At 52.9% G+C, this 25,338-nt stretch overlaps 2 protein-coding genes across 4 annotated transcripts; both read left to right on the top strand.

The window, feature by feature from the left end:
* The first annotated feature begins 10,097 nt into the window (after positions 1-10,097).
* Positions 10,098-11,096, top strand: LOC132428769 (tubulin alpha-1D chain-like). Its single transcript, XM_060017072.2, has one exon. The coding sequence runs from the start codon at positions 10,173-10,175 to the stop codon at positions 11,094-11,096; it is 924 nt and encodes a 307-aa protein (XP_059873055.2). The 5' UTR covers positions 10,098-10,172.
* Positions 11,097-16,543: 5,447 nt separating this feature from the next.
* On the top strand, positions 16,544-23,802 carry DNAJB2 (DnaJ heat shock protein family (Hsp40) member B2). 3 transcript variants are annotated; one of them, XR_009520107.1, is made up of 10 exons: positions 16,544-16,706; positions 17,006-17,106; positions 17,753-17,862; positions 18,920-18,973; positions 19,172-19,294; positions 20,061-20,132; positions 20,358-20,460; positions 20,650-20,720; positions 21,566-22,676; positions 22,886-23,802. XR_009520107.1 is itself a non-coding variant. In XM_060016060.1 (10 exons), exons 2-10 carry the CDS (start codon positions 17,042-17,044, stop codon positions 22,894-22,896), a joined length of 837 nt encoding a protein of 278 aa, XP_059872043.1. In that variant the 5' UTR covers positions 16,548-16,706; positions 17,006-17,041; the 3' UTR covers positions 22,897-23,802. The 3 variants fall into 3 exon arrangements, 1 of the variants encoding a protein (XP_059872043.1); XR_009520106.1 differs by having other exon boundaries at positions 16,548-16,706; positions 20,040-20,132; XM_060016060.1 differs by having other exon boundaries at positions 16,548-16,706; positions 20,040-20,132; positions 21,566-21,772.
* Positions 23,803-25,338: the final 1,536 nt, after the last annotated feature.

Raw genomic sequence — 25,338 nt, 5'->3', positions numbered from 1 at the left:
CTCACCACAACCTTGGAGCAGTGCAGCAAGGTCATCAAAGTTTAAAATGTCTCCATTGATTCCATCTGGGAGAGGTGGAGCTGAGCCTTGGTGCACATCCTTACACTTTTTCAGATGGAGCATCTACCAGCTGTCCTCCTCCTCACAGACCCATCTTTCCAAAGGAATATCTCCATGTCTTCTCTCCTTCTTGCTGTCCACGCAGACCTGGTTCATATGCTCCACTTAGATGTTCTTGCCAAGGTCTCTAGTGTCCTCCATCTTGCCAAAGCCAAAGGTCACGTCTCTCTCTTCATCGTTCTCAGCCTCTCAGCAGTATTTGACATAGCTTATCCTTCCCTTATAGTGTTTTGTAGTTGACGCACTTCCTTCTTGCCTTCGATGACACCTCCCCTCCTGGTTTCTGTTCTGGCCACTCCTTTTTGGTGGTCTTTGATGGTTTACCTCTAAAGGGCATTCCCCATAGCTCAGTCCCAGGCTCTCCATGTGCTTTTCTCCCTGAAGGAGCAATCGTTGAAGGTGGGTGATGAGTATATGGGGTTTTATTATGTTATCTCTACTTTGGGGTATATTTTTAAGTGTCCTTAATAAAAAGTGATTGTAACATATTTAGGGTTACTCAAAAAAAAAAATACCTAGAGTATATACATTGCCAAACGGAAGTGCAAGAACTGAACAAAAAGAAAGACATATCACCTATACGTTGATGGCTCTCAAATGTATACCTCCACTTTGGACCTCTCCTCTAAACTTCAGATTCACATGACTCTTTGCCTTCTTGACATCATACCTTGAAAGCACATTAGACAGCTCAACATAACACATTCAAAGTAGAACTCTCAGTATACTACCCTCATCCCACTCCCTGCCAAACCTGCTTCTATCCTAGGCTTCCGAGTCTGAGTCAACAACATCACCTTCCACCCAAGTGCTTAGGTAAAAACCTAGGATCATCCTGCATTCCTCTTTCCCTCTCTCCTTCCCCTCTTTTATTAGTAAGAATGTTTTAGTTTCAAGTAATGGAAAGCCTAACTACCAGCAGCTTAAACAATGGGTACAATTATTATCCTACAAGAAGCCTTGAGTGTAGGGTGGGTCCAGGGTGGATTCAGTGATGTCACCAAAAAGTCCGGTATTTCCAGCTTTCTGCTCTGGCATCCTCAGTGGGCTGGCGGCATCTTCTCTCCTAATCACAGGATGGCCGCAGCAGCTCCAAGTATTATGCCCTCATATGACACCATCCTAGGGCGGGAAAGGGGTTTGGTTTCCTCCCACATCTCTTTTTATCAGGGAGAAAAACCTTTCCTTAAAGCACCCGAGCAGACTTTCCCTTATATCTCACTGGCCCCAGGCCTAAACTAGTCACTGGAAGGAGGGAATGGAACTACTAGGAATGGTTTGGACTAACCTTTACTTAGCCCTAGGTCTAGGGAAAGGCCAAGTGGAAGTTACCAAGTTGGGCATGACCAAGTAGAAGGGTGAATAATTATACAAAATCAGGACCATGCCAGCAAAGAAGAAGTGGAGGCAGGGGTCAGGGGAGGCTGTTGGTGAGGTCTGCACACCCCAGATTAGCATGTCCTATCACTTTACTTCAAACCCAGCTACTTCCCCCATCCCCACTCTAGTCCAAGCCACCAGCCCCTCATTTCTGGATGTCTTCCGTAGCCTCCTAACCAGCTTCCTTCTCCTACTCTTGAATCCCTATAATGCATTCTTCACATAGCAGCTGAAATAATCTCACTAAAACAAAACACAAAGTAGGCAATGAGGCTTGCTTAAAACCCTCCCATTGCACTTGTAATAAAAGCCATTCTCCTTGCCAGGCCCCTTTACCTCTGTGACCTCATTTTGCGTAGCCCCCTCCCTCCCTTCCTCGGTTTCCTTATATACACCAGGCTTGCTCCTTTGCACTTGCTATTCTCTCTGCCTGGACCACTACAATCCAGATCTTGGTGTGGCCATCTCCTTATCGCTCAGTTCAAATATCACCTTCTTAGAGAGTGGCTTCTTGTCAATAGTAGCCCTCCATCTCTTTCTGGGCCATTATCCTGTTTTGTTTTCTTCACGTGTTCATTGCTATCTGAAATTCTCTTGTTTGTTTAGTTATTAAGTCTTCCCACAAAAATATAAACTCCTTAAAAGCACAGACTCTTGGGGCTCCCTGGTGGCATAGTGGTTAAGAATCCGCCTGCCAATGCAGGGGACGCAGGTCTGAGCCCTGATCCGGGAGGATCCCATATGCCGCGGAGCAACTAAGCCTGTGAGCCACAACTACTGAGCCCGCGTGCTGCAACTACTGAAGCCCACGCACCTAGAGCCCGTGCTCCTCAACAAGAGAAGCCACCGCAATGAGAAGCCCAAGCACCACAATGAAGAGTAGCCTATGCTCGCCGCAACTAGAGAAAGCAGCGCGCAGCAACGAAGACCCAACGCAGCCAAAAATAATAAATAAATAAATAAATAAATAAATAAAATAAAAAAGCACAGACTCTTTTTGCTTACCACTGTATCTCTGGTATCTGGAACAGTGCTTGGCACATAGCAGACACTCAATAAATATTTGTTGAAGGAACGAAGAGTATAGATTACCTCTCATTTTATAACTCAGACACATTAACATGCTATCAAAAAATCTCAGTCTCTTTACTCTGTTTTACATAAGACCCCTCCCCCTGCCTGCCTTTGGGATAATTTTCTTTCCAGAATTAGTGTTGTCTAGGTTGAATCTGAGATGCCCAACTTCAAAGACCAGTTGGGAGAAGTTGGAGTGCTAGCAGGAGACTTCTGGGCCCAGTGGGTCCCAAGTCCATTCATCTGGATAATAATTTCTGAGGTCTATGGCTTCATGGATCAACCCAGGGTAGACTGGGCTTCCTTACCTTTGAAGTGTTGGTTGGCTGTGTCTTCTCTCCAGGGATCTTGGCCTCTTAGTTCCAGGTAGGAGAGAGAAGACTTCAGTCCACAGCCAAAATCAGAGTTAACCATCTTAATATTCTGGGTCGCACCCTTGTATGCTGTGGTGAGAAGGGCTCTGAAAAAAGACCCAACCTCAGGATAACTCTCTCACCATTTGCCACATTGGCTGAAAATTCACATTAGCATCTTCTTCCTGGGTAGGGCTGCTGTTTGCTAAATCTAGCATTCCTATTCCTGGTCACGGTGCTGGCTGCAAGTGTGACTGGAGACTGGTAATGTGGTTTCCAGGCAGCTTTAGGGTCCATTTGAGGTTAGTGGTCATGCATTTGAAGTCAGATCAGTCAGTATGGTTCTGGGTTTTTCTACAGCCACCGTTTAGCTGGGTCAGTGCAGGCACAGAATTGGTGAAGAAATGGATTTAACCAGGGTTGTGGTTTAGTCAAACGAGGAAACTGAAGCTAGACGGAGGAGAGGGAGTTGAGGGACGTGCAAGGGAGTGTTGACCACTGACCATAGAATTTTTTTTTTTTTTTTTGGCTGCATTGGGTCTCCGTTGCTGCGCACGGGCTTTTCTCTAGTTGCGGTGAGCGGGGGCTGCTCTTCGTTTGGGGTGCGAGGGCTTCTCATTGTGGTGGCTTCTCTTGTTGCAGAGCACAGGCTCTAGGCATGCGGGCTTCAGTAGTTGTGGCACACGGGCTCAGCAGTTGTGGCTTGCGGGCTCTAGAGTGCAGGCTCAGTAGTTGTGGCGCACGGCCTTAGTTGCTCCACAGCATGTGGGATCTTCCTGGACCAGGGCTCGAACCCGTGTCCCCTTCATTGGCAGGTGGATTCTTAACCACTGCGCCACCAGGGAAGCCCCATAGAATTTAGGATGGGAAGAAAGAAAATAAAAACGCAGCAGGGGGGCTTCCCACATGCCGCAGAGCAGCTAAGCCCGTGCACCACAACTACTGAGCCTGCGCTCTAGAGCCCGCGAGCCACAGCTACTGAAGCCGGCGCACCTAGAGCCCGTGCTCCGCAACAAGAGAAGCCACCGCAATGAGAAGCCCGCGTGCCGCAACGAAGAGTAGCTCCCACTCGCCGCAAGTAGAGAAAGCCCACGCGCAGCAAAGAAGACCCAACGCAGCCAAAAATAAAATAAATAAATTTATTTAAAAAAAAAAAAACCACAGCAGGGGGATGAGGGACATTGACAACTCTGCCATGTGGAAAGGGGAGAGTCACTGAGCCTGAGTTCCAGAGAATCTTAATTCCACCACTAATTAACTCCCACGTGACCTTGGGCAAAACATAAGGGGCTGCAATTTCCTTTTCTTCCTCTGGGAGTGGAGGCCTCACCTTGCCTACCTCACAAAGTTGTTGAGGGACTCAAAGGAGATAAGGGGTGAAGCTGCCTTTAGAACTACAGAGCAGGATACAAATGTGAGAGAGTAACATTTTTTTTTTTTTTTTTTTGCGGTACGTGGGCCTCTCACTGTTGTGGCCTCTCTCATTGCGGAGCACAGGCGGCATGTGGCATCTTCCCAGACCGGGGCATGAACCCGTGTCCCCTGCATCGGCAGGCGGACTCTCAACCACTGCGCCACCAGGGAAGCCCGAGAGTAACATTTTTATCTCATAATTTTGCCCAAGGCCATATGGTGACTCCTTCTGTGGGGAAATAAGGCCAGGCTGGGACAGCAAAGACTTGGATTGGAACAGGGAGAGACACTTAGGAATAGCCCTGAAGATGCTCAGCATCTTGCTTTGCCTGTGGAGAACAACAGCAATTCTGGACTAAACATGTAAGGAAGTTTATCTTGCTTAATCTCACAATACTACCTCTCCCCATTCTGCAGATGAGAAAACTGAGGCAAAGGAAGTTAAGTGCTTGAGACGGGGCTAACCTGAGCTCTAGTTCCCTCTGTTCTGTGATATTCTGAGTTTCCACCCAGAAGGCCCTGAGTTGACCTCTTGCCCTAGGACTCATCATTTCTGGTCCACTGCAGACTTTTCTTAGCCCCGCCTACTCCTCTTCCAATCCTCACCAACCTTGGGGGTGAGGGCAGTGCTGGAGCTCAGGGGGCTTGATTTCTAAATCCCCTCTCACCTGTGAGGGCCAGGCAGAACCATCAGGAAATGGAGTTCCCACCCCCCACCTCCCCGAGAGCAGACCAGAGAGGATAAGGAGGCCGGCAGTTGTGGGTCCGTCACAGGCCTGTCCCTGCCTTCCAACTTGCAGCAGACAGACAGACAGACGACCCCAGCCAGCCCCCAGCCAGGCAGCATGGTAAGCAGAGGTGGGGCTGAGTGTGCAAACGAGGGTCCCATGGTCCAGGTGTTCATGGGGTTACAGCGTGTGGGCAGATCAGGTGGGGGAGAGGGAGAGAAACTTCCAGATGTGAGTGCAGCCCCCTAAATGTGCTGGTATGTTCAGGGGATAGAGAGGGACAGGCCATGGTAACTAGGACATGGTCTGAGTCTGAGGGGCTGCTGAAGGGCTCTGAATTTAGGGGTAGGGAGAGTGGGGTAAGCAGGACAGGGGCAGCAAGTGTAGGCACTTTCCTGCAAAGCTTGGGCCCCTGCTGGCCTCTGGTCCCACCTCCCGGCTGTAAGGACATATCTTCATAGTCCTGTTCTTCTGCTGTGCCTTGGTCTGACCCCTCATTTCAGCTACATATCAGTGGGGAGAGGGAGGGTGCTGTGTATGGGGCTCATTTGATATCTTTTACCCGGATCCCCGACAGGCAGGATAGAAGGGCAGTTAGGAGTGTGGTTGGACCCAGACTGTCCCCTCTCTGAATATTCCTGGTTTTGCTCGTGACTTTGAGCAAGTTGTTTGACCTCTCTGAGAGTCAGTAAAATAGGGTAATAAAGACACCTACCTAAGGGGGTTGTTGTAAAGATTAAAGCAGATAGTGTATGTGAAGCGCTGAGCACAGTGCCTGGCACCTAATTAATGCTCACTATACAGAACTAAACAACCTAATGACAAAGCCTGCTGAGCGTGAGATTATACTATTTTCACCGGCAAGAAAAGGGAATGGGAGAAGCTGAGGTGCGGTTTGAGGTCAAGTCTGTGTGATTCCAGGGGCTGAATTCTTTGCCCAAACCCAGAGTGAGGGGCATCGTTTCCAGCGACCCCGGCATACCCCAGGTCAGACACACCTTGCGTGGGCCAGCAGCTGTGGGAGCCAGGACAGGGTCCGGCTTTGTGCACAGAGCCTGGGCAGGCTCTGAGGTGCAGCAGCGGGTGCTGGCCCTGCCAGCCAGGTGATTGGTGAGCTGAGTCAGCCCTCCCTCCTGGACCTGGGGATTTCTGGAGTCCTTTGTCCCGAAATCCCTCCCAGCTTAATTCATTACTTTCTCTTACTATGACCCCCGGGGTTGGGGGATGGGGAATTGGTAAGGGGGTCCGACAGGTATGGCGCACCCTACTTTGTGTCGTCCAATGAGCCAGGCAACTTACACGCATTCTTTCATCTGCAGAGTGATTCTAGGAGGGGCTCTTGTTACCGCCCCACTTCACCAGGGGAAGACGCCCACAGAGAGGCAAGTGGGGGAGTAATGGGGCTGGGATACAGGTGGTCTATGTATTAATCCCAGTCATCTAAAAATCATAAAAAGTCAAGGCCCTTGTGTCATATTTACAAAGTCAGAGAAGTGTAAAATTTATGGATAAAGCATCCTCATTATGAAATATTTCAGACATGAGAAAAGGTATAAAGAATAATATAATGAACACCTGCTACCCAGCTTAAGAAACAGAATCCTTCTCTGAATGCATTCACCTCCCTCCTCTAACATTATTCCAAATTGGGTGCTAATATTTTCCCTTGCTTTCTTTACTTCTGTAATACATTCCAAGAATATATAGCAAATATAAAAATTTATCTGTAAACGATGCATACAAGTTAAAGATTTATATAAATAGTACTGTATTATGATTCTTCTTAACTTGCTTTTTTTCTATGAAGAATTTTGGGGGGCAAGGGGCTTCCCTGCTGGCGCAGTGGTTGAGAGTCCACCTGCCGATGCAGGGGACGCGGGTTCGTGCCCCGGTCCGGGAAGATCCCATGTGCCGCGGAGCGGCTGGGCCCGTGAGCCATGGCCACTGAGCCTGCGCGTCCGGAGCCTGTGCTCTGCAACGGGAGAGGCCACAGCAGTGAGAGGCCCGCGTACCGCAAAAAAAAAAAAAAAAGGATTTTGGGGGGCAAGACTCTTTTTTTTTAATTAATTAATTAATTTTATTTTTGGCCGTGTTGGGTCTTTGTTGCTGTGCACGGGCTTTCTCTAGTTGCAGTGAGCGGGGGCTACTCTTCGTTGTGGTGCGTGGGCTTCTCATTGCGGTGGCCTCTCTTGTTGCAGAGCACGGGCTCTAGGCGCGCGGGCTTCAGTAGTTGTGGCACGTGGGCTCAGTAGTTGTGGCTTGCGGGCTCTAGAGCTCAGGCTCAGTAGTTGTGGCGCACGGGCTTAGTTGCTCCGCAGCATGTGGGATCTTCCTGGGCCAGGGCTCGAACCCGTGTCCCTTGCATTGGCAGGCAGATTCTTAACCACTGCGCCACCAGGGAAGCCCAAGATTCTTTCCTGTATTCATCCACGTCCACTTCTGAATCATCCTTTATTTTCTCCTGTTGAAGGACGTTTAATCGGCTTCCATTGCTATGGTACTGTGACTGTTCTTGCACCTGTTTTCTTGTGCACCTATGTGAGAATTTCTCTAGAGCATCTTCAGCTTTCCTAGATATTGCCAGATCACTCTCCAAAAAAGATGCGTCACTTTGGGCTTCCAGCAGCAGCCTGAGAATTCTCATTTCTCTACACCCTCAACATGATTAAGCCTTAAAGCTTGGGGAAATCTGATGGATGTGGGTGCTCGTTTTGTTGTTAAAGTCTGCCGTAAATACTTCTCAAGCAGGAAGAAACTTTCTGGGATCCTACTTACCACACTGTCACGTATCTGTTATCATATGAAACGCTCCCTTCCCCAGACAGTGAGTTTCTTAAGCGCAGGGACTGGGTATTAGGTGTTATGTATCCCCAGTCTCCGCCTGGTGTCAGGCAGATAATGGAGGCTCAGTACATGATGAAGCAGGAGGGTCAAGTCTTTTTGATGCTCATGGGGCTCCCCAGGAAGGGCAATGACCTTTCTCTTTTTCTAGGACCAAGCAGGTTACCCCAGTCCTGCTCCGGGGGCCAAGAACTCTTTGACCAGCCTTGAGTCATGTGAGGAAGAACTCTCTTCCCAGCCCCTCATCACTCCAGAACCACACACACCCAAGAGGAAAGAACAGCACACACACATCCATCCCAGGCCCACTCTCCCCTTCCTTGCTGGCATTCCTAGCTTTAACATGAATCCAGAGTTCCTTCTGCTTTTCTAAACCTCATCCTTGTCCCTGACCCCTGAAACCTCACTTGGATCTTGTGTTCCTTACTAATGGCCCCTTCTTTCTTTCTGGACATGGGTGTGTTGCCTATCATGCTCTGTCAGACTCATCTGAGCCCCTCGATGTTCCTCAAGATGCTTAGTCACTGAGCAAAGACTCTATAATCTTAGAACTGGTCACATCTTCTGCTTCCCCTGAGGGTTTTGCCCGCCGCCACTGCCCCCCACCCCCGGGACGTGGGGCGCCGAGAGCAAAGTCCAGGAACTCTTGCTCTCAGCCAGGGAACCACGCAAGGAAGGAAGGCAGGAATCGTGTCCAGGCATGATACGCTTCTCTCTGCCCTTTGTCCACTCAGCGTGAGTGCATCTCAGTCCACGTGGGGCAGGCTGGAGTGCAGACCGGCAATGCCTGCTGGGAGCTCTGCTGCTTGGAACATGGGATCCAACCAGATGGGCAGACGCCCAGCGACAAGACAATCAGGGGAGGGGATGACTCCTTCAACACCTTCTTTAGTGAAACTGGGGCTGGCAAACACGTGCCCCGGGTGGTGTTTGTGGATCTGGAGCCCACTGTGATTGGTGAGTGATGACCAGCCCCTGCCACGGCCTTGTCCCAGGTACCACAGCAAGCCCTTCTCCATAATTGGAGAGCACTGGTTTGTCGTCCCCAGTTGCTGCAGCGAATCAGAACTCCAGCTCTGCTGTCACTCAGCTCCAGAGTCTCAAGGTCACTCCACATCTCTTTCCTTTTCGTTGAAGTACACTTACGATCAAGGGCAATAACAGCAGGCTGAATGGGGCTCCTCTAGGGTAGAACTTCGGGCCTGGTGACCCCACCCCTTCTGGGTACCCTGGGGCTCCAGGAGCCAGGCTGCAAGGGGAGGGGGACCTAAAATTCTGCCCACTGCAGATGAGGTTCGGACGGGCACGTATCGCCAGCTCTTCTGTCCAGAGCAGCTCATCACCGGCAAGGAAGATGCTGCCAATAACTATGCCCGTGGCCACTACACCATCGGAAAGGAGCTCATCGACCCGGTGCTGGACCGGATTCGGAAGCTGGTGAGAGAAGAGCTGAGGGCTGGGGGAATCTGGATTCCTGTTGTGAAGTGGTCTGGAGACCAGACAGGGGAAGGGCACCTTCCATCCTTGGGAGAGTCTCCTGGACAAGCATTAAACACACAGGATCAGGACTAGTGAGGAGGGGAGGCAGAGTATGGGCTCCAGCCTGGAGCTGGGTGTCCCTTTTATCTTCTATAGTAAGTGGCCCGATGCTGGGCAGAGTGGCTGCCAGTTGATAGGCTGCCTGGCCAAGATATGAGCACCCATAAGCAGTCCCAGAATGCCACCTTGTATTGTAGGTATGTGGGCAGAAGGCCCTGTGAAAAACAGGGATCCAAACAATACCAGCTCAAGGCCCTCTGATCAACTTCAGCCTCCAGCAAGGACAGGGATCAGGTTCCTGGGCTGTTCATCTCAGTAAGGAAGCCCTCCAGAAACATCTGGTTAGATCAGGGGGCACGGGTAGGAAGCCGGGTGGAGTTGGCAAGTTATGATGACAAAAATGACCATGGCACAAGAGTCAAGAGAGCTGTCTGTAGAAGGCTTCAGGAGGTTTGAGAGAGGAAGAGAGACAAGGAGGACAGAGTGGGACCTCCTTATCAGGGTCTATTTTGTGCCCTTGGAAAAGTCTTCCAAGGATTTTATGAAACTTTTGGGGAAATCTCAAACAGCACGAGCTGGTTCTTTGCTGTTGGTCAGCTGTGCTTCACATCCCATGTTTCTCTTCGCCTTCACGTTCTAGGCTGACCAGTGCACAGGACTTCAGGGCTTCCTGGTGTTCCACAGCTTTGGAGGGGGCACTGGCTCTGGCTTCACCTCACTCCTGATGGAGCGGCTCTCTGTTGACTATGGCAAGAAATCCAAGCTGGAGTTCTCCATCTACCCAGCCCCGCAGGTGTCCACAGCCGTGGTGGAGCCCTATAACTCCATCCTGACCACCCACACCACCCTGGAGCACTCAGACTGTGCCTTCATGGTGGACAACGAAGCCATCTACGACATCTGCCGCCGCAACCTAGACATCGAGCGCCCGACTTACACCAACCTCAACCGCCTCATCAGCCAAATCGTCTCCTCCATCACGGCCTCCCTGCGCTTCGACGGCGCCCTCAACGTGGACCTGACGGAGTTCCAGACCAACCTGGTGCCCTACCCTCGCATCCACTTCCCCCTGGCCACCTATGCGCCAGTCATCTCTGCAGAGAAAGCCTACCACGAGCAGCTGTCGGTGGCAGAGATCACCAATGCCTGCTTCGAGCCTGCCAACCAGATGGTGAAGTGTGATCCCCGTCACGGCAAGTACATGGCCTGCTGCCTGCTGTACCGTGGAGACGTGGTGCCCAAGGATGTCAACGCCGCCATCGCTGCCATCAAGACCAAGCGCAGTATTCAGTTCGTGGACTGGTGCCCCACGGGCTTCAAGGTTGGCATCAACTACCAGCCCCCCACTGTGGTGCCCGGGGGTGATCTGGCCAAGGTGCAGCGTGCCGTGTGCATGCTGAGCAACACGACCGCCATCGCTGAGGCCTGGGCCCGCCTGGACCACAAGTTCGACCTGATGTATGCCAAGAGGGCGTTTGTGCACTGGTACGTGGGCGAGGGCATGGAGGAGGGTGAGTTCTCCGAGGCCCGGGAGGATATGGCTGCCCTGGAGAAGGATTACGAGGAGGTGGGCATGGATAGTGTGGAGGGGGAGGGAGAAGAGGAGGAGGGGGATGAATACTGGGGGAATCCTTCACGTCTGTCCTGAATAAAGTGCTATGGCCTTAGTGTCTCACAAATGTCTTTTCCTCTTGGGAAAAACCATGGGGGTGGGGGGCTTTTCCTTCATAAGAGATAGGAAGACTGGTATCTTAGCCTGGGTTCCCCAGGAAGCAGATCTGACTTCAGATTTCATTAATGAGTGCAATTCCACGGAGCAGAATGGGGGCCGAGGTGGGTCAAGCAGAGAAAGAGGGAGAACTCACCCTAGAGATGTAGCTGGATAAATGGCATCTCAGACCATTCCCTGGGAGAGTGGGCAGGAGAGGAGGTGAGGGTGGGGAATTTCTGCACTGGCTCCATTCTTCCCTTGGTTAAACCTTCGCCTCATCAAACATTAACTTGCCTGTACTTCAGGTTGCACACACTTGGGCTGCAGGGTCAACAGGGAATCCCTGGGCAGGAGGTGAGGCGCTGTCTGTGTGTGAAGCTGGTCCGAGCTGCACAGGGCTGCAAAAAGAGCCTGGTGAGGCCAGGGGATGTGAAGTAGTGCCTCAGGGTAGTCTGATACAGCTGGTCCTCACTAGCCCACCCTCCTGTCTTCTTCAGTGTGGAGTGTAGAGAGTCCGGAAGCTGGCATTAAGGCAGAAGTGGTACAGTGGAAGCAACAACGGGGGAATGGGGGTCAAGGGGGAGCTTGCCTCCCTGTAATCTCCATCACATTCATCACTTTTTGATAAAGACAAATCACCTTTCTTCAAACTATGCCACACGCACAGCTTTAAGCCCCCACTTCCAACCAGGTGGCTGCCCTAAAATCCTTGTATGTGGATTTTCTGCCACGCCTTCTGGGTTAGGAGGATAGCTTAATTATTTAGGAACCCATTTTGCCTGAATAGCTCAGCTATATCCTCCAACCCATTTTTTTTTCTCTCTCTCTGAAAGGATTGAATTTCAAATCTCTGTCCTGTGTCTTTCTATTAACTGGTTTCAAATTTGGGGAAGAAAGAGAGGTTATTTGGGGAGCCTTTCAAACACCAGAAAAAAATCACTGTCCTTTATTCAGCTCCTAGTATACTAGGTCCTGCATCCACACTATCTTCTTTAATCCTGAGGTAAATACAGTTATTGTACCCACCCACTGGACTGGAAGCTCCATGGGAACAAGGCCTGTTCTACGCTCAGGACCCAGAATGCTGTCTGACACATAGATTCTCAAATTTGTTAAATAGACTTGTTGGATGAATGCCCATTTTATAGATGTGGTGACTGAGGCTTGGAGAAGTCATGTGACTTGCACAAGGTTACCCAGCTAGTAAGTGGAGGAGTTGGGATTGAAACCCAGGTCAGCCTGGGCCAAAGCTTATGCTGCTGCCCTCCCCTTCCTAGGGTGTCCTCCCCTCCTGCCCTCAGCAGACACAGGCACGTCTCCAGACGCCACCTCTTTGGGCCTGCCAGCTCTGCAGTGCCCAGACAGTGACTCAGGTGCCTTGAAGGCAGGGAGGGGGTGATGCTTGACACTTCCGTGCCCAGGCACTGTGGTGGAGGGCATGTGGGGCGGAGGAGGGACCCAGCTTCCAGGGCTGAACAAGGGCAGAGGTGTCTCTGGGGCCACGTCTTGGGGTTGTCAGTGTCCTCTAAAAGCCCTCTGCCACTGACATCCAATAGGTGAGGTAAGGGTTTGGGAGAGGCCAGGAGGGAGGGCCCTGAGGAAGGTCTTTACCACCCAACACGGCTGGGTATCCACAGAGGTGGCCAGGTTCCCCTCCTGATGGCTGTACCAGCCAACCCACCCTGGGCAGCTGGATGGCCACCTCTTCTCTGACCCCGTGAGGCCTCCCAGCTACTAACTCTGCAGGCAAGCCCTGGCAGGCCTAGGTTGGACTGGGTGTGGATGTGGGGAGGTGGCAACCCAGATCTCCATGGGACAGCTGGGAGCGCCACCCAGCCTGGCTCCTGGGGACTCCCTCAGTGCAGGGGAATGCTGTCATCCCTGCGGCTTCTAAAGCCAGGGTACAATTACCTCTTGCAGGCAGACACAAGAGACAGAGCCCCAACCTTGGATTCCACCCAGCACATTTACTCCCTCGCCTCTAATGTGTCAGGAGCATGCCTGCCTCCGAAGCTGCATTCCCTCCTTCCAGAACGCCACCTCCCCCTGCTGGCCTCAGTGTTGCCATTTTTTCCAGGTTAGATCACAGTCACCCAGAACCCGTCTAGCACTGGAGACCTCTGCCTCATCTAGATTCTCCCTCTTACTGGCTGTCTCTATCACTCATTCAGTACTTGGCATGGACTGCCTTGTACCATAGCACTTAGCTTGTTGCTGATATCCTATTTCCCCAGCTAGATTTAAAAATATTACATTTGACCAGTTACTATGTGCACATGCTTCAGTACTTGTCAGGTACCAAAGAGATTTACAAACAGCAACAATAAGTCCCCTTCCTTTGTTCCCCTCTTGGCAGCCGCCACTGTTCACTCTTGGTTAGTACTCCCTTCCAGACGTCTACGCATATACTAACGTGTGCACACACGCATTTAAATACGCTTTGCTCTGCACCTTGTTTTTTTTACTTAACAATAAATCTAGAAGATGGTGCACATCAGTACATATAGATATACCTTGTTCTTTTTGGTGACAATATAGTATTCCACAGTACCTTGTACCATTGCTTATTTAACCAGTCTGCTATTAATGATATAGTATTTAGGTTGTTTTTAATCGTTTGCTATGAAAAGAATGCTGCAACCCTTGTACGTGCTTCTTTGCACATATGTACAACCACAAATTATTAGAATTGGCTTTACTGGGTCAAAGGCCTTTAATTTTTTTTTTTAATTTAATTTAACCTTTAATTTTTTTTTTTTTTTTGCGGTACACGGGCCTATCACTGTTGTGGCCTCTCCCGTGGCGGAGCACAGGCTCCGGACGCGCAGGCTCAGCGGCCATGGCTCAAGGGCCTAGCCGCTCCGCGGCATGTGGGATCTTCCCGGACCGGGGCACGAACCCGTGTCCCCTGCATCGGCAGGCGGACTCTCAACCACTGCACCACCAGGGAAGCCCCTATATACCTTGATTTTTGATATATACTTCATACTGCTCTCTTTAGAAGTTATATCCAAACACCCCTCCTACTACCAATGTATGAGCCCGCCTGTGTCCATACAACACATTACACTTTTTGACCTTCGTCAATCATCCAGGAAGTGAAAGTATTCCGCTGCAGCTTTCCTTTATGATTCTCTTGCTATGAATGGTACTGAGCATCTTTTCATATTTAAAAGCCAGTACTTTCTCTTCTGTGAACTGTCTTGTCTGTGCCCTCCACCCATTTAAAGAACTGCATTGTTTGTCTTTTCTCATACATTTGTCGGAATTCCCTGTGAACAAAGGAAATTAACCCTTTGCTTGCTAGATGTGTTCCACATAATTTCCCTTGGCTGTCATTTGTCTGTGTCCCAACGAGGTTTTCATCTCCCTGAGTACAGGGACTGAAACTTAAAGCTCTCTGTATTCCTACTCTTAATATGAAACCACATACATGGTAGGGTGCTAGACAAATGTCTGTTGAGATAAGAGAAGTAAAAAGAAAGAGATCTGGAAGATTTTGGAGTGACCTAACCTAATCTATCCCTTCCTCTTATACCAAGGTCAGTCAGGAAACAGCAGGAACTAACTCTGGCAAAATAAAAAAAGAAAAGGACCCCCCGACACACACGCATATACATACAACACACACACACACACACACACACACACACAATTAGAGAGACACTGGGTAGCACACAGAATCAATACAAGGGCTGCCAAACAAGTTTCCGCAAACAGGTAGGCATCAAGGGAAGTTGGGCAGCCAGCACCACAGTCAAGGTCAGGGCACATGACATCCTGCTTAAAAAGCCCCTGGCCCCTCCACCCACTGCAGTGAGGCCTCCTCTCACCCTGGCATCGAGGCTGACATTTCCTCCTCCAGACACTAGAGGCCACTGCTGGCTCTGCTTGCCACCACTGCAGAAATGAATTCTCAACTGCCCCTGCTTCTCTGTGACTTGCTCCAGATTCCAAGTCCCAGTTGGAGCTTCCAACTGGCAAAACATCCGGCTTTTGCCTACACCTTGGAGCCAGGAAGTCTGGGAGAGCAAGTGTCGGGTTTTGTGGCAGGTAGTGGCCTGGCTCCCATCAAAGCCTACGCAATGGGCATTTGCCAGATGCAGGTAGGTAGGAGGCTCAGGCTGTGAGCAGCCAGGAAAACTGGACAAACGCACACCAGGCTCTTCTCTCACGTCTGGCTCAAGCCCTTCTCTTTGATGAAGCACTTCTGGGTCACCCAGCCTAAAATATTCTTCTAGATACACATAACCAGTATTGCTTGGGCCAGTCATGATGCCAGAGAACCTTTGCACCAAGACCTACTATGTACCATACCTCATTTGACTTTCAAACAGCCCTAGGCGTTACCTGTATTTAGGGAGGAAAAACTGAGTCCTTAGAGGTTTTCTTGTCACACAGTAGTACCAGGTTGCAAACCCAGGTCTGTTTCCAAAGCCTTGGGGTTTCCCAGTGGTCTATACTGATGGGCTGGTAGTTGGAGCTCTGTGAAGGTAGGGATTGGGCCGCAGTCTTCTTTTTACATCCTGGCAGCATCTACAACATAGAAGATGCTCAATTAATGCTTGTGGATTGGCCTGGATAGCAAGTGGGAGCCAGTTCTAGAAGGTTCTCTAACTTTCCCATGAGGCCTGAAGCCAGAAAACACTCTAAGGTGGAAGAGGTCTACTCAGGATCAGTTTGGAAAGAAAAACCTCGAATCTGGGGAACTTCCTCTCCTTTTTTTCCCCCCATTTCCCCATTAACCACCCATTAATCCCATTAATCTCCCAAATGTGTCAAAATTGTTAAGAACATGTTCCCATCTGTACATTATTTAATCATCCAATGGATATTTTTGAACCGCACTACTGTCCTGAATACTCTAGTGAGAAAAAAGACATAATCTCTGCCCTGTGGAGTTTGCATCCTAGTGGGGGAGGTGACTGTCAATCAGATAATCAAACAAATAAATGCCCTGACCAGTGTGAGGAAGGTTGCCAAGAGATGCTATGAGAGGCAGGTGTGACCTACTCAGGGAAGGCAGACAGCCTCTTCTGAGGGCTGGGGCTTAGAGCAGGGATCTCAAGAAGGGGGAGGATTTAGGCCCAGAGAGGAGGAGTCTGTGAGCCCTTGAAGTGGTGATTTCCTCTGGATGAGTAATCCTCGGTCATCGAGCCTGTCTCTAGGAAAGCCACAGAGGGGCCAGGGGCTGGGTGGCTTGTTTGTTGGCAAGTGCGTCACTCCTGGATGGAGCCTGCCGCTGTCTCCCAGGTCCCATCTGGGGATGACGTTGTCCTGGTGCAAGCCCAAAATAGCCGGCTCCGCCTCCATCTCCCGGCAGCCCCTGCAGCAGCACACACCCCCCTCCACCCCCCAAGGTGACAGGCCGAGCCGGCCTCCTCTGGGTCTCTAGTAGTTTCCGTGCCGCTGACGCAAGCTTGCGCGCACAGCTGGGCCTGCCGCGTCCTACGCAGCAGCCGCGAGCCGGGCAGCCGGTGCCAGACGGTTCCCGGCGGGGGGCAGGGGCGGGGCGCTCCAAGAGGCCAGGGACTCCCGGCGGAGGAGGTGCGGGCGGGGGGCCCCGGTCAGGCTGGGGGGCCCTGGGCCGGACTGCTGGCGTTTGGGGGCCGCGATAGGGCGCCCCGGCCCTGGGCCCTGAGATAGCCCGTGGCACCGGCCTGCGAGGGCCGATAAGGCTGCCCGAGGGAGCCGAGTCACCGGCCGCGAGGAGAGCCAGCGGGCGCCGCGAGGAGAGCCAGCGGGCTCCGCGGCCCCCTGGGAGCGCCTCTCGCCGCCCCCGGGGTCTCCAGCCCCGGGGAGGGGCTCTCGGTTCTTTCCGCCTGACTGTACCTTCTCTACCGTAGCCCCAAGGAGGCCCGCCTGACGACTGACGAGTTGCCATGGCATCCTACTACGAGATCCTAGACGTGCCGCGAAGTGCGTCCGCTGATGACATCAAAAAGGCGTAAGTGCCTCCGCTGTGCACCAGAAAGCCACTCACCCCCCTCCCCCCGCTCCACCACCCTGGGGCCCTTCAGAGGCTGGGCTGAGAGAGCCAGGTCCTTAGAGAGGATTGCGGGCCTCCCTCAGAGAGGGACCCCTGTAGGGAGGAAGGAGACCCCTGGATGAGTAGGAGAGAGTCTACAGCGTGAAGCTCCGCTGGAAGGTGCAGTGTGAGCTCTTTTCCAGTACAGCCCCGCCATCCCCTCCCTTTCCCTTTATTCCTACGCCAACCCCCCGCCTCTAGGTGTGGGCTGCCTCGGGATGCAGTGCAAAGATGCTCAAGCACTGTGCCCCTCCCCCCCCCATGGCCACATGTACCCACGTCCTTGGCAACCCCAGCCCCAGCGAGCCCCAGGGAGGCGTTAGGCCTGGGGCTTTCTCATCCTTATGTCTAATACAAGTGTATAGTCCCAGCACTGGCTGCAGAGGGGCGAGATGGGGACTCCGTTAAAACATTGCTGCAGGGGCAGCCCTGGCAGCTGGCATGGACCGGGATCTGAGTGGTGGAAGGGCTATGGTGGGCTAACAGGAAGTGGGTCGTTCTGTTCCCTAGTGAGAAGTGCCTGCGTTTGTCTCCTGACCCTCCCCTCTGAACCCACTTCCTGCAGATATCGGAAGAAGGCTTTACAGTGGCACCCAGACAAGAACCCAGATAATAAAGAGTTTGCTGAGAAGAAGTTCAAGGAGGTGGCCGAGGCGTATGAAGTGCTGTCGGACAGTAAGGGCCAGGGTCAGGGGTCAGGGCAGGGCAGCACCTGTCACTGCCACTTCATGCCCCCTCACACTCTTTCCCAAAGCCATGCTGCCACCACCCCAGTCTCCTCCATGCCTTTTCCAACCTGGCATTCAAGTGCCCCCCTCCCACAGGGACTCTGGGATTTTTTTGTTCGTTTGTTTCAATTCAGAGGAGCACCTACTGTGTGTCAAGCACCCTTTTATTCTTCCCCTGATCCCCTGTCTCAGTGTCTGCTCCTCAGGGTCTGCTAGTTGCAGCATGGATCCTGACAAGGGGAAGGAAGCAGGGCAGGTAACCAAGGTGTGCCGAGCCTCCTCTGTGCCAGGCATTGGTAGTTGTAATCTCCATGAGTCCTCACAGCCATCCTGTGAGACAGGATTTATCACCCCCATTTTTCAGGCAAGGAAACTGAGGCTGAGAGAGGTGAAGTAACTTGCTCGAGGAATATGAGTCCAGGCCTTTCATTCATTAATTCAAAAAATATTCACTGAGTGCTTATGGTGCCCGGCCCTTGTTGGGTACTGAGGAACGATGGAGGACGAGCAGGCCCTACAAGTCCTGATGGGTTTATCACAGTCTGTTCAGGGAAGGCCAACATTAAGCAAGTGAATGCATAGACGAGATTATTCCAAAGGAACGTAGCAGGGTGATGTGATAGGGAATAGGGAATAATAGGCAGCAGTTTTAGGTAGTCAAGAAAAGTCTCTCTGTGACATTTAGGCTAGGCCCTGATTAATAATAACATAGCAATGATTAGCTAACATTTATGAAGCATTATGTATCAGGCACTGTGCAAGGTGGATTATCTTATTTAATCCTTGCAACTCTGAGGTCGGTGCTGTTATTGTGTCCATTTTACAGATGAGAAGGGGCCCCTATGTGAAGGGCTGAGCTGCTGCTAAAACCTGTAGCGCAGGTCCCCTCTGCAACCTGCTGCCCCCCAATTGTCAGTCTCTGGCCAGTCCTCTGAGGGGCCTAGCCTGGAAGGGGAGGCCGTCATCCCAGAGGGAGGGAGAAATGATCTGTTCTCTCTTTCCAGAGCATAAGCGTGAGATCTACGACCACTATGGCCGGGAAGGGCTGACTGGGGCAGGTAGGTGGAGCAGGGGCGCCCAGGGATGGAAGTGGGTCAGGGAGGAAGCGGGAGGGCAGATTCCTGCAGTGGAGGCTTGCTCTCACTCTGCTCTCGAGGCTCCTGGAGTCTCCCTGGAGTCTCTGTGCCTTAAGGGGGCCCCTGGCTCAGGGCAGGGTGCACGCCCTAAGCCCCCTCCTCATCCTGCCTCTCCTTCAGGTACTGGCCCGTGTCGGGCAGAAGCTGGCAGTGGCGGCCCTGGCTTCACCTTCACCTTCCGCAGCCCGGAGGAGGTCTTCCGGGAGTTCTTCGGGAGTGGTGACCCTTTTGCAGAGCTCTTTGGTGAGTGGACTCGGGCGGCCTCTGATAAGCTCGACTTCTCCCTCCAGGCCTGCTCTCCATCAGCTGGGAGGCCCTTAGGCAGGAGGCTGAGAGGGAAGCAGAATTCCACGGACAGAAGATTTTGTGTGGGTGGATCCAGTGAGCTCTGGGACAGAACCTTACACATTCCAGAACCCGCGTGACCCTATAGTGACACTTCAGAGACTCGCCTTATTAAATGATAACAATAATTCATTGTTAAACCTCCACAGTGACAGCCATGAAAGCAAGACTCAGAGCATCATGGGACAGTAATAATGCCATTACAAACAACAACAGATACCACTTTTTTGAATGGTTAACTGAACCCTGTGAGGTAGATAATTTTATCCACATTTACAGATGAGAAAACTGAGGCACATTCAGATAACTTGCTTACAGTCACACAGCAGATGGCGGAGCCGGGGCTTGTAGCTGTGTCTGCCTGACATCACACCAGGCTTATCTGCATAAAACTGAAGGAGCTATTCCCCACCCCCCTTCCTTTATTCTTCATAGTGGCCAGAATTGACCAGGGAACTTTTTCATATAATAATACTAAAAAGGAATTTAATTTATAAATCAGTCCAAGCAAAAAAGAAAAACATCAGAAATGTACCCAGTTGCTTAGCAGCTTATATTTCGAGACTTCAGAGCAGGGTTCACACATTCTAGGGGTGGGGGGATCTTTTCACCAGATGATGGTTCATCTGCTTACTTGTTGCAGATGACCTGGGCCCGTTCTCAGAGCTTCAGAACCGGAGTGCCCGACACTCGGGCCCTTTCTTCACCTTCTCTTCCTCCTTCCCTGGACACTCTGGTAAGTGCCGTCCCTTCCCATGCTTGCAAGCGTTTGGAGTCCTGGAGCCCCTCGCCTCAGCGTGTCACCTTCCCACGCCTTCTCTCTGTGTCTCTGGAACCCTGCCTCTGGGCAGCTCTCCGGGGAGACCCCACAGAGGTTCCTGGTCCATTGTGCGTGCAGCCTGCCTGGTACAGCCTCTGTCTAACATCCTCTTCTCCTCCTCCTCCTTTGTCCCAATGCCAGATTTCTCCTCCTCATCTTTCTCCTTCAGTCCTGGGGCTGGTGCTTTTCGCTCTGTCTCTACATCTACCACCTTTGTCCAAGGACGCCGCATCACGACGCGCAGGTGAGGGCTCCTTCTGGGACCATACGGGGTGTGGGGTGGGTGGGGGTGGAGCGGAGCCGCAGACGACTGGAGAGCAGCTCCCTGAGGGCAGAGCGCAGACTGCCCTGTCCACTGCGACGTCCCGGAGCCTGGACAGGCGCCCGCAGGACTCGGGCACGCCCACCGAATGAACCGTGCTGTCTCCCCCAGGATCATGGAGAACGGGCAGGAGCGGGTGGAAGTAGAGGAGGACGGGCAGCTGAAGTCTGTCACAATCAATGGTGAGGAGCGGCTCTGCCACCCAATCCCGATCAGGAAGCCCCAGGCCCCAAAGCCCCTTCCCCTAACTGCTCCTCTCTGAACTCCCCTGGGGCAGGGAAGCCAGACTGGCAGGGTCGGAGATGGTGATCCCGGGGAAGGGGGCTGGGACAGAGAATTGTGGAGTCTCAGAGGGCCAGCTAATCGCCGTCATCATGTGTGGGGTGCCTGGAGTTTGCAGAGCACTTGACTATTTTTAAAGCACTTGCGCACATACCACATCCCTTGTATTCTTAAAACACCCGGGGGAAAGCAGGGCAGTTTGCATTCGCCCTACTTTTCGTTTGAGGAGACTGAGCCTCAGCACAGCTAAATGGCCCTAACTCCCAAGTAGCCCCAGGCCCAAGGCTTTGACCTACTTAGCAAAGGGTAAAGCCAGGAATGAAACTCAGGACACAGGGCTCCTGGAGCTGAACTCTTCTTCCCACGACGCTGCCACGCAGTACAGGATGGTCACCATGACTACCCTTTTATGCCCGCCGACTCTGGGAGCTCTGTGTGCTAAAGGCTCTTCATGGGCTCTCTTATTTAATCATTGGAACAATTTGACGATGCAGGCACTCACGTCATTCCCATCTTATAGATGAGGAAAGGGAGGCTTAGGGATGTTGAGTAACTTGCCAAAGGAGACAGCTCATACCTGCTGGAGCCGAATGCCTGGCCATGCTCATAACCACTACGCTAGGTGCCAAAATGCACACACCAGTTCCAGAGGAGGGGCTGTAAGTGGTCAGAGTGGCTGCTGCGTGAGGCCGGATTCCTGCAGCCTGGATCAGAGCCTGGCTCATGGTGGCTGTTACTCCCACAGGTATCCCGGATGACCTGGCACTGGGCTTGGAGCTGAGCCGTCGCGAGCAGCAACAGTCTGTCACCTCCAGATCAGGGGCCACACAGGTCCGGCAGACCCCTGTGTCGCGACCCCCTGACAGCGACCTCTCTGAGGATGACGAGGACCTGCAGCTTGCCATGGCCTACAGCCTGTCAGAGATGGAGGCAGCTGGGAAGAAACCAGCAGGTGGGCGGGGGGCACAGCGTCGACGGCAGGGGCAGCCTAAGGCCCAGAACCACGACCCAGGCATGGGGGAGACCCATGAGGGTGCAAGGGGTGACACAGCCAAACCCAGCCCATCTCCGGAGGAGAAGGCCTCTCGCTGCCTCATCCTCTGATCACTAGGCCCAACCCACCCGATTCAGGGGGCCAGGGGTCCTGTTCACTGTCAGGAGAGCAGAGAGGGGCGTGGCCTGAGTTGCAGGAGCCCCTCTCCACCTCCATGCTCCCTCCCAGGTCCACCCCCCTCCACCCTCCAGCGTGGAGTCAGGATTTGCTGTGCTCAGCCCACGGCTGATAGGTCCCTGGCAAAGCCCAGGATGGGGGGTGTCAGGGCAGTGGGAGGGCCTGAGGAGCCAGGATTCACTTATTCTTATTAGACAGGGAGTTTAAAGGGGCATTAGTGGCTTGGGTCAGGCCTTTCGTGCCCAGGTCTTCTGCCACCTGTGTTGCCGATGATGTTAAGGAAGGAGGACTTGGCCTGAGGTTCTCTGAGCCAGAGTCGGCAGACACGGCTCTCCTTATCCGGCTGCAGACAACCCCACCCTGGTTTCTGCGCAGTGTTGAGCTCTGACGTCTCTGTTGCTTCCCTCCTGGTGCTGCTTCTCCCTCGCACTCTTCTCTCTGCAATTCCCCGTGGGCCGCAACGCTTGCTTTCACTGCCGTCTGGCTGGGACTCCCTTCTTGCTTCCCCCAGAAGGCCTCTTTGTGGCGAGGAAGATTCTGTGGCCAGTAGGGCCATAAGGTCTTCCGGGGAGGCTAGCTGGGTGGGGCGGGAGCCTCTCGGCCGTCCAGATTCGGAACCGGAGCCTACTCCTCCTCCCTTCCTCTTGCTGCCTCAGCCTGCCCCAGGCCTTGGGACTAGCCAGAGGTGAGGCCGGCTAATCCTGGAGAGGGGGGTTAAGGCCAGGTTGCCCCAGGAGGGAGGCTTAGGAGGGGACCATATCCCATCCTCCTGCACCATGCATCAGGGCTCAGGGAGAGGCCACAGGGCTAGCCCAGGGCTGCATGCTCAGCTCCGTCCTCCACGGCTTGCTGCTGACCCTCTCTCCTGTCACCCCGCCCCTGCTCTCTCCCCAGATGTGTTCTGAGCTGGATGTCCGGGACCCAGAATGGCAGCACAGTTCCAACAGGACAGCGCCCAACCCTGTGCACTGGGAGGGGACCCTCCATTCCTCTCCCTCGCCCATGCTGAGCGTAGAGCCGGGCCTGGGTGGTGGGTGGGGGCTGGGTGGGAAGTAGTCTTAGCCTGTAAACGCTTCCCTGGGTGTTTGGTGCTGTCTCTTGGGGACTACAAGTCCCAGAATGCAACGCACAATGCCTCCTTTCTGTTAGATCATGCTTGGGAGAAGTGGTGCACAGTTACAGAGCTGTGCATCTTGGGACATGTAGTTCCAGCCCTGGTCGGCTTGTTAACTCACTGTGAGATGGGGCGATCATGTCCTTTGATTTGTCCCTGGCAGGGGTGGCAAGAATGTGGATGATGGGGTAATGGTCTGAGCTTTGTTTCCCCTGACACCTCTTGCTAGCGCCAGGGTTAGAGTGTACCCATCAAGGCCCTGTGGCATCTCGGAGAGGCTCTTTTCCTGCGGGCAGTCCCGGGGTCTGAGAATGAGCCACGGCTGATCGGCTAAGCAGGGCGTGGTCTCAGAAGGCTGACAGGCGTGGGAGCTTGGAAGCTAGCCCTCTCAGTGGTGGTGGTGGTGGGGGGCGGGTGTGTGGCTGGAATTGGTGTGTGATGGGTGCTCTGGGCATGTTGCTGCTTGTATGGCTTCTTCGGCCTCTGACCCCGCTGCCCATTCTTTCTCTCCAACACCACAGAAGCTGCCTCTCCTCCTCCCTCCCTGGGGAGCCTGGTGGCTGGGGAGGGGAGTGGTGGAGCCGGGGTGTTGCCAGACCCTGGACCGTTGAGTCTCAGAGACCTATCAAAGCCAGCGGGGCTGAGCTCAGACCAAGAGGGAGCCACTGGAACTCAATAAAGCTGAGTTTCGAGAGTTTGGTGGTGTGCCGTGTTCCCTGTGCTTCCCTTCTCGGGGTGGGGAACCCTGGGGGACCAGTGGGTGACACACCTCCCTTTATTGCCCAGGCATCCAGAGGTTGCAAGCTTTCCCAGCTGACAGCAGAAGTCCCCTCTTTGACCAGGTGGCCCTCTCTAAGTATGCTGTAGAAGTCCATGAAATGCGCATTCTTCTGCCCTCACTTCTTGGGGCCCCACAGCTGGCTCTCCCCAGGTAGCTGCTGTTCCCCTTATGCAGGGTCCCACCACCCAATACTCTGCGGCACAGCTAGGACCAGACTGAGTAATGACTTGACTGAAAGCATGGGGCCAACAGAAAGCCGGGAACACGTGGTGAAAAACCTGTAAAAACCTCCCAAGGCCCAGAGACTGAGGCCCCTCCACAGGTCTCCTTAGCTTAAGGCCAGTGGGCAGTGTCAGAGGCCTGCCCCTCTCCATGTGGAGTGGCACACGTCCACCCCACCCAGGGTCCAGGCCCCAAACTCATCAGGGCCCCAGGGAGGAGAAAGCCAGGTACCTCTCCCGCTTCTCTCTCCAGATACCTGCAGAGATGCCCTCCCAGGCACCTTTGACAAGCACCTTCCTATTGTCAAGCAGGGAGGTGTGGCTCCCCACCAATGCTCTCTTCCATTCCGGGATGAACACTTGGCTTCATCTTCAGTGGCCAAAGGGTCTATATTGTATTTTTCTCAAAGCAAGGAAGCAGCCTGCCCTGAAAGAGGACTTTCAAGCCTCTATCTTGAGAGAGAGAGAATCTGCTAGTAAAATGGCTGTTCTGCCCACTTCCGGCCTTTGAGATGAAACACCAGTGGTGCTGAACCTCAGCAGAGCACAGGTGAAGGGTGAAGGGCCCGTGGTCCACTCACTGGTCCCTTCGCTCCCTGCGCAGCACGGGTGGTACTCGCCCATTTTTCATGTGACGGGTCTGAACCCTGGCAAGGTTAGGTGGCCCTAACTCCTGAGTACCTCCATGTCCAAGGCTCTCTTGCCTCATTTCTACGTCTACCATCTTTGACAAGGACATCTCATGACATGCAGATGAGGGCTCCCCTGGGGCCATACTGGGTGGAACGCTATGGGGGAGGGGGGAGAAAGTGCCCCTTGCCCCCAGGTGAATGGCTGTTGTCACATCTCGTAGGCCTGGTCTGCGAGTCGCTATCAGAGTTTAGCTACTTTTGCTTAAGGTGTGGCGAGCACTTTGCCTGCATCACCTCGTTTAGTCCTAACCTCAATCCTGCTCGACGTACATTATTCCTGAGGCCGAAGGACATGAAGCAGCCGCCCAAGAACTGAGAGGACCGGCGGCAAAGAGGTCAAGCGTGCCTGCGTTCGAATCCTAACTCCACCACTTAACTAGCTGTGGTACCTCGGGCAAGTTCTGTGCCGCAGTCTCTTCGTCTGTAAGATGGGGCTAATAATTGGTAGCGTGTCCTGAAGATTAAACAAGTTAATGGGTGTAAAGCACCTTGGAGACTGCCAGCCACATAGGGAGCACAGCATAAAAAAACCACTGCCT

The sequence above is a fragment of the Delphinus delphis genome, chromosome 7, assembly GCF_949987515.2.
Source record: "Delphinus delphis chromosome 7, mDelDel1.2, whole genome shotgun sequence".
Classification (NCBI taxonomy): Eukaryota; Metazoa; Chordata; class Mammalia; order Artiodactyla; family Delphinidae; genus Delphinus; species Delphinus delphis.
This window is presented reverse-complemented; position numbering and strand designations above follow the sequence as displayed.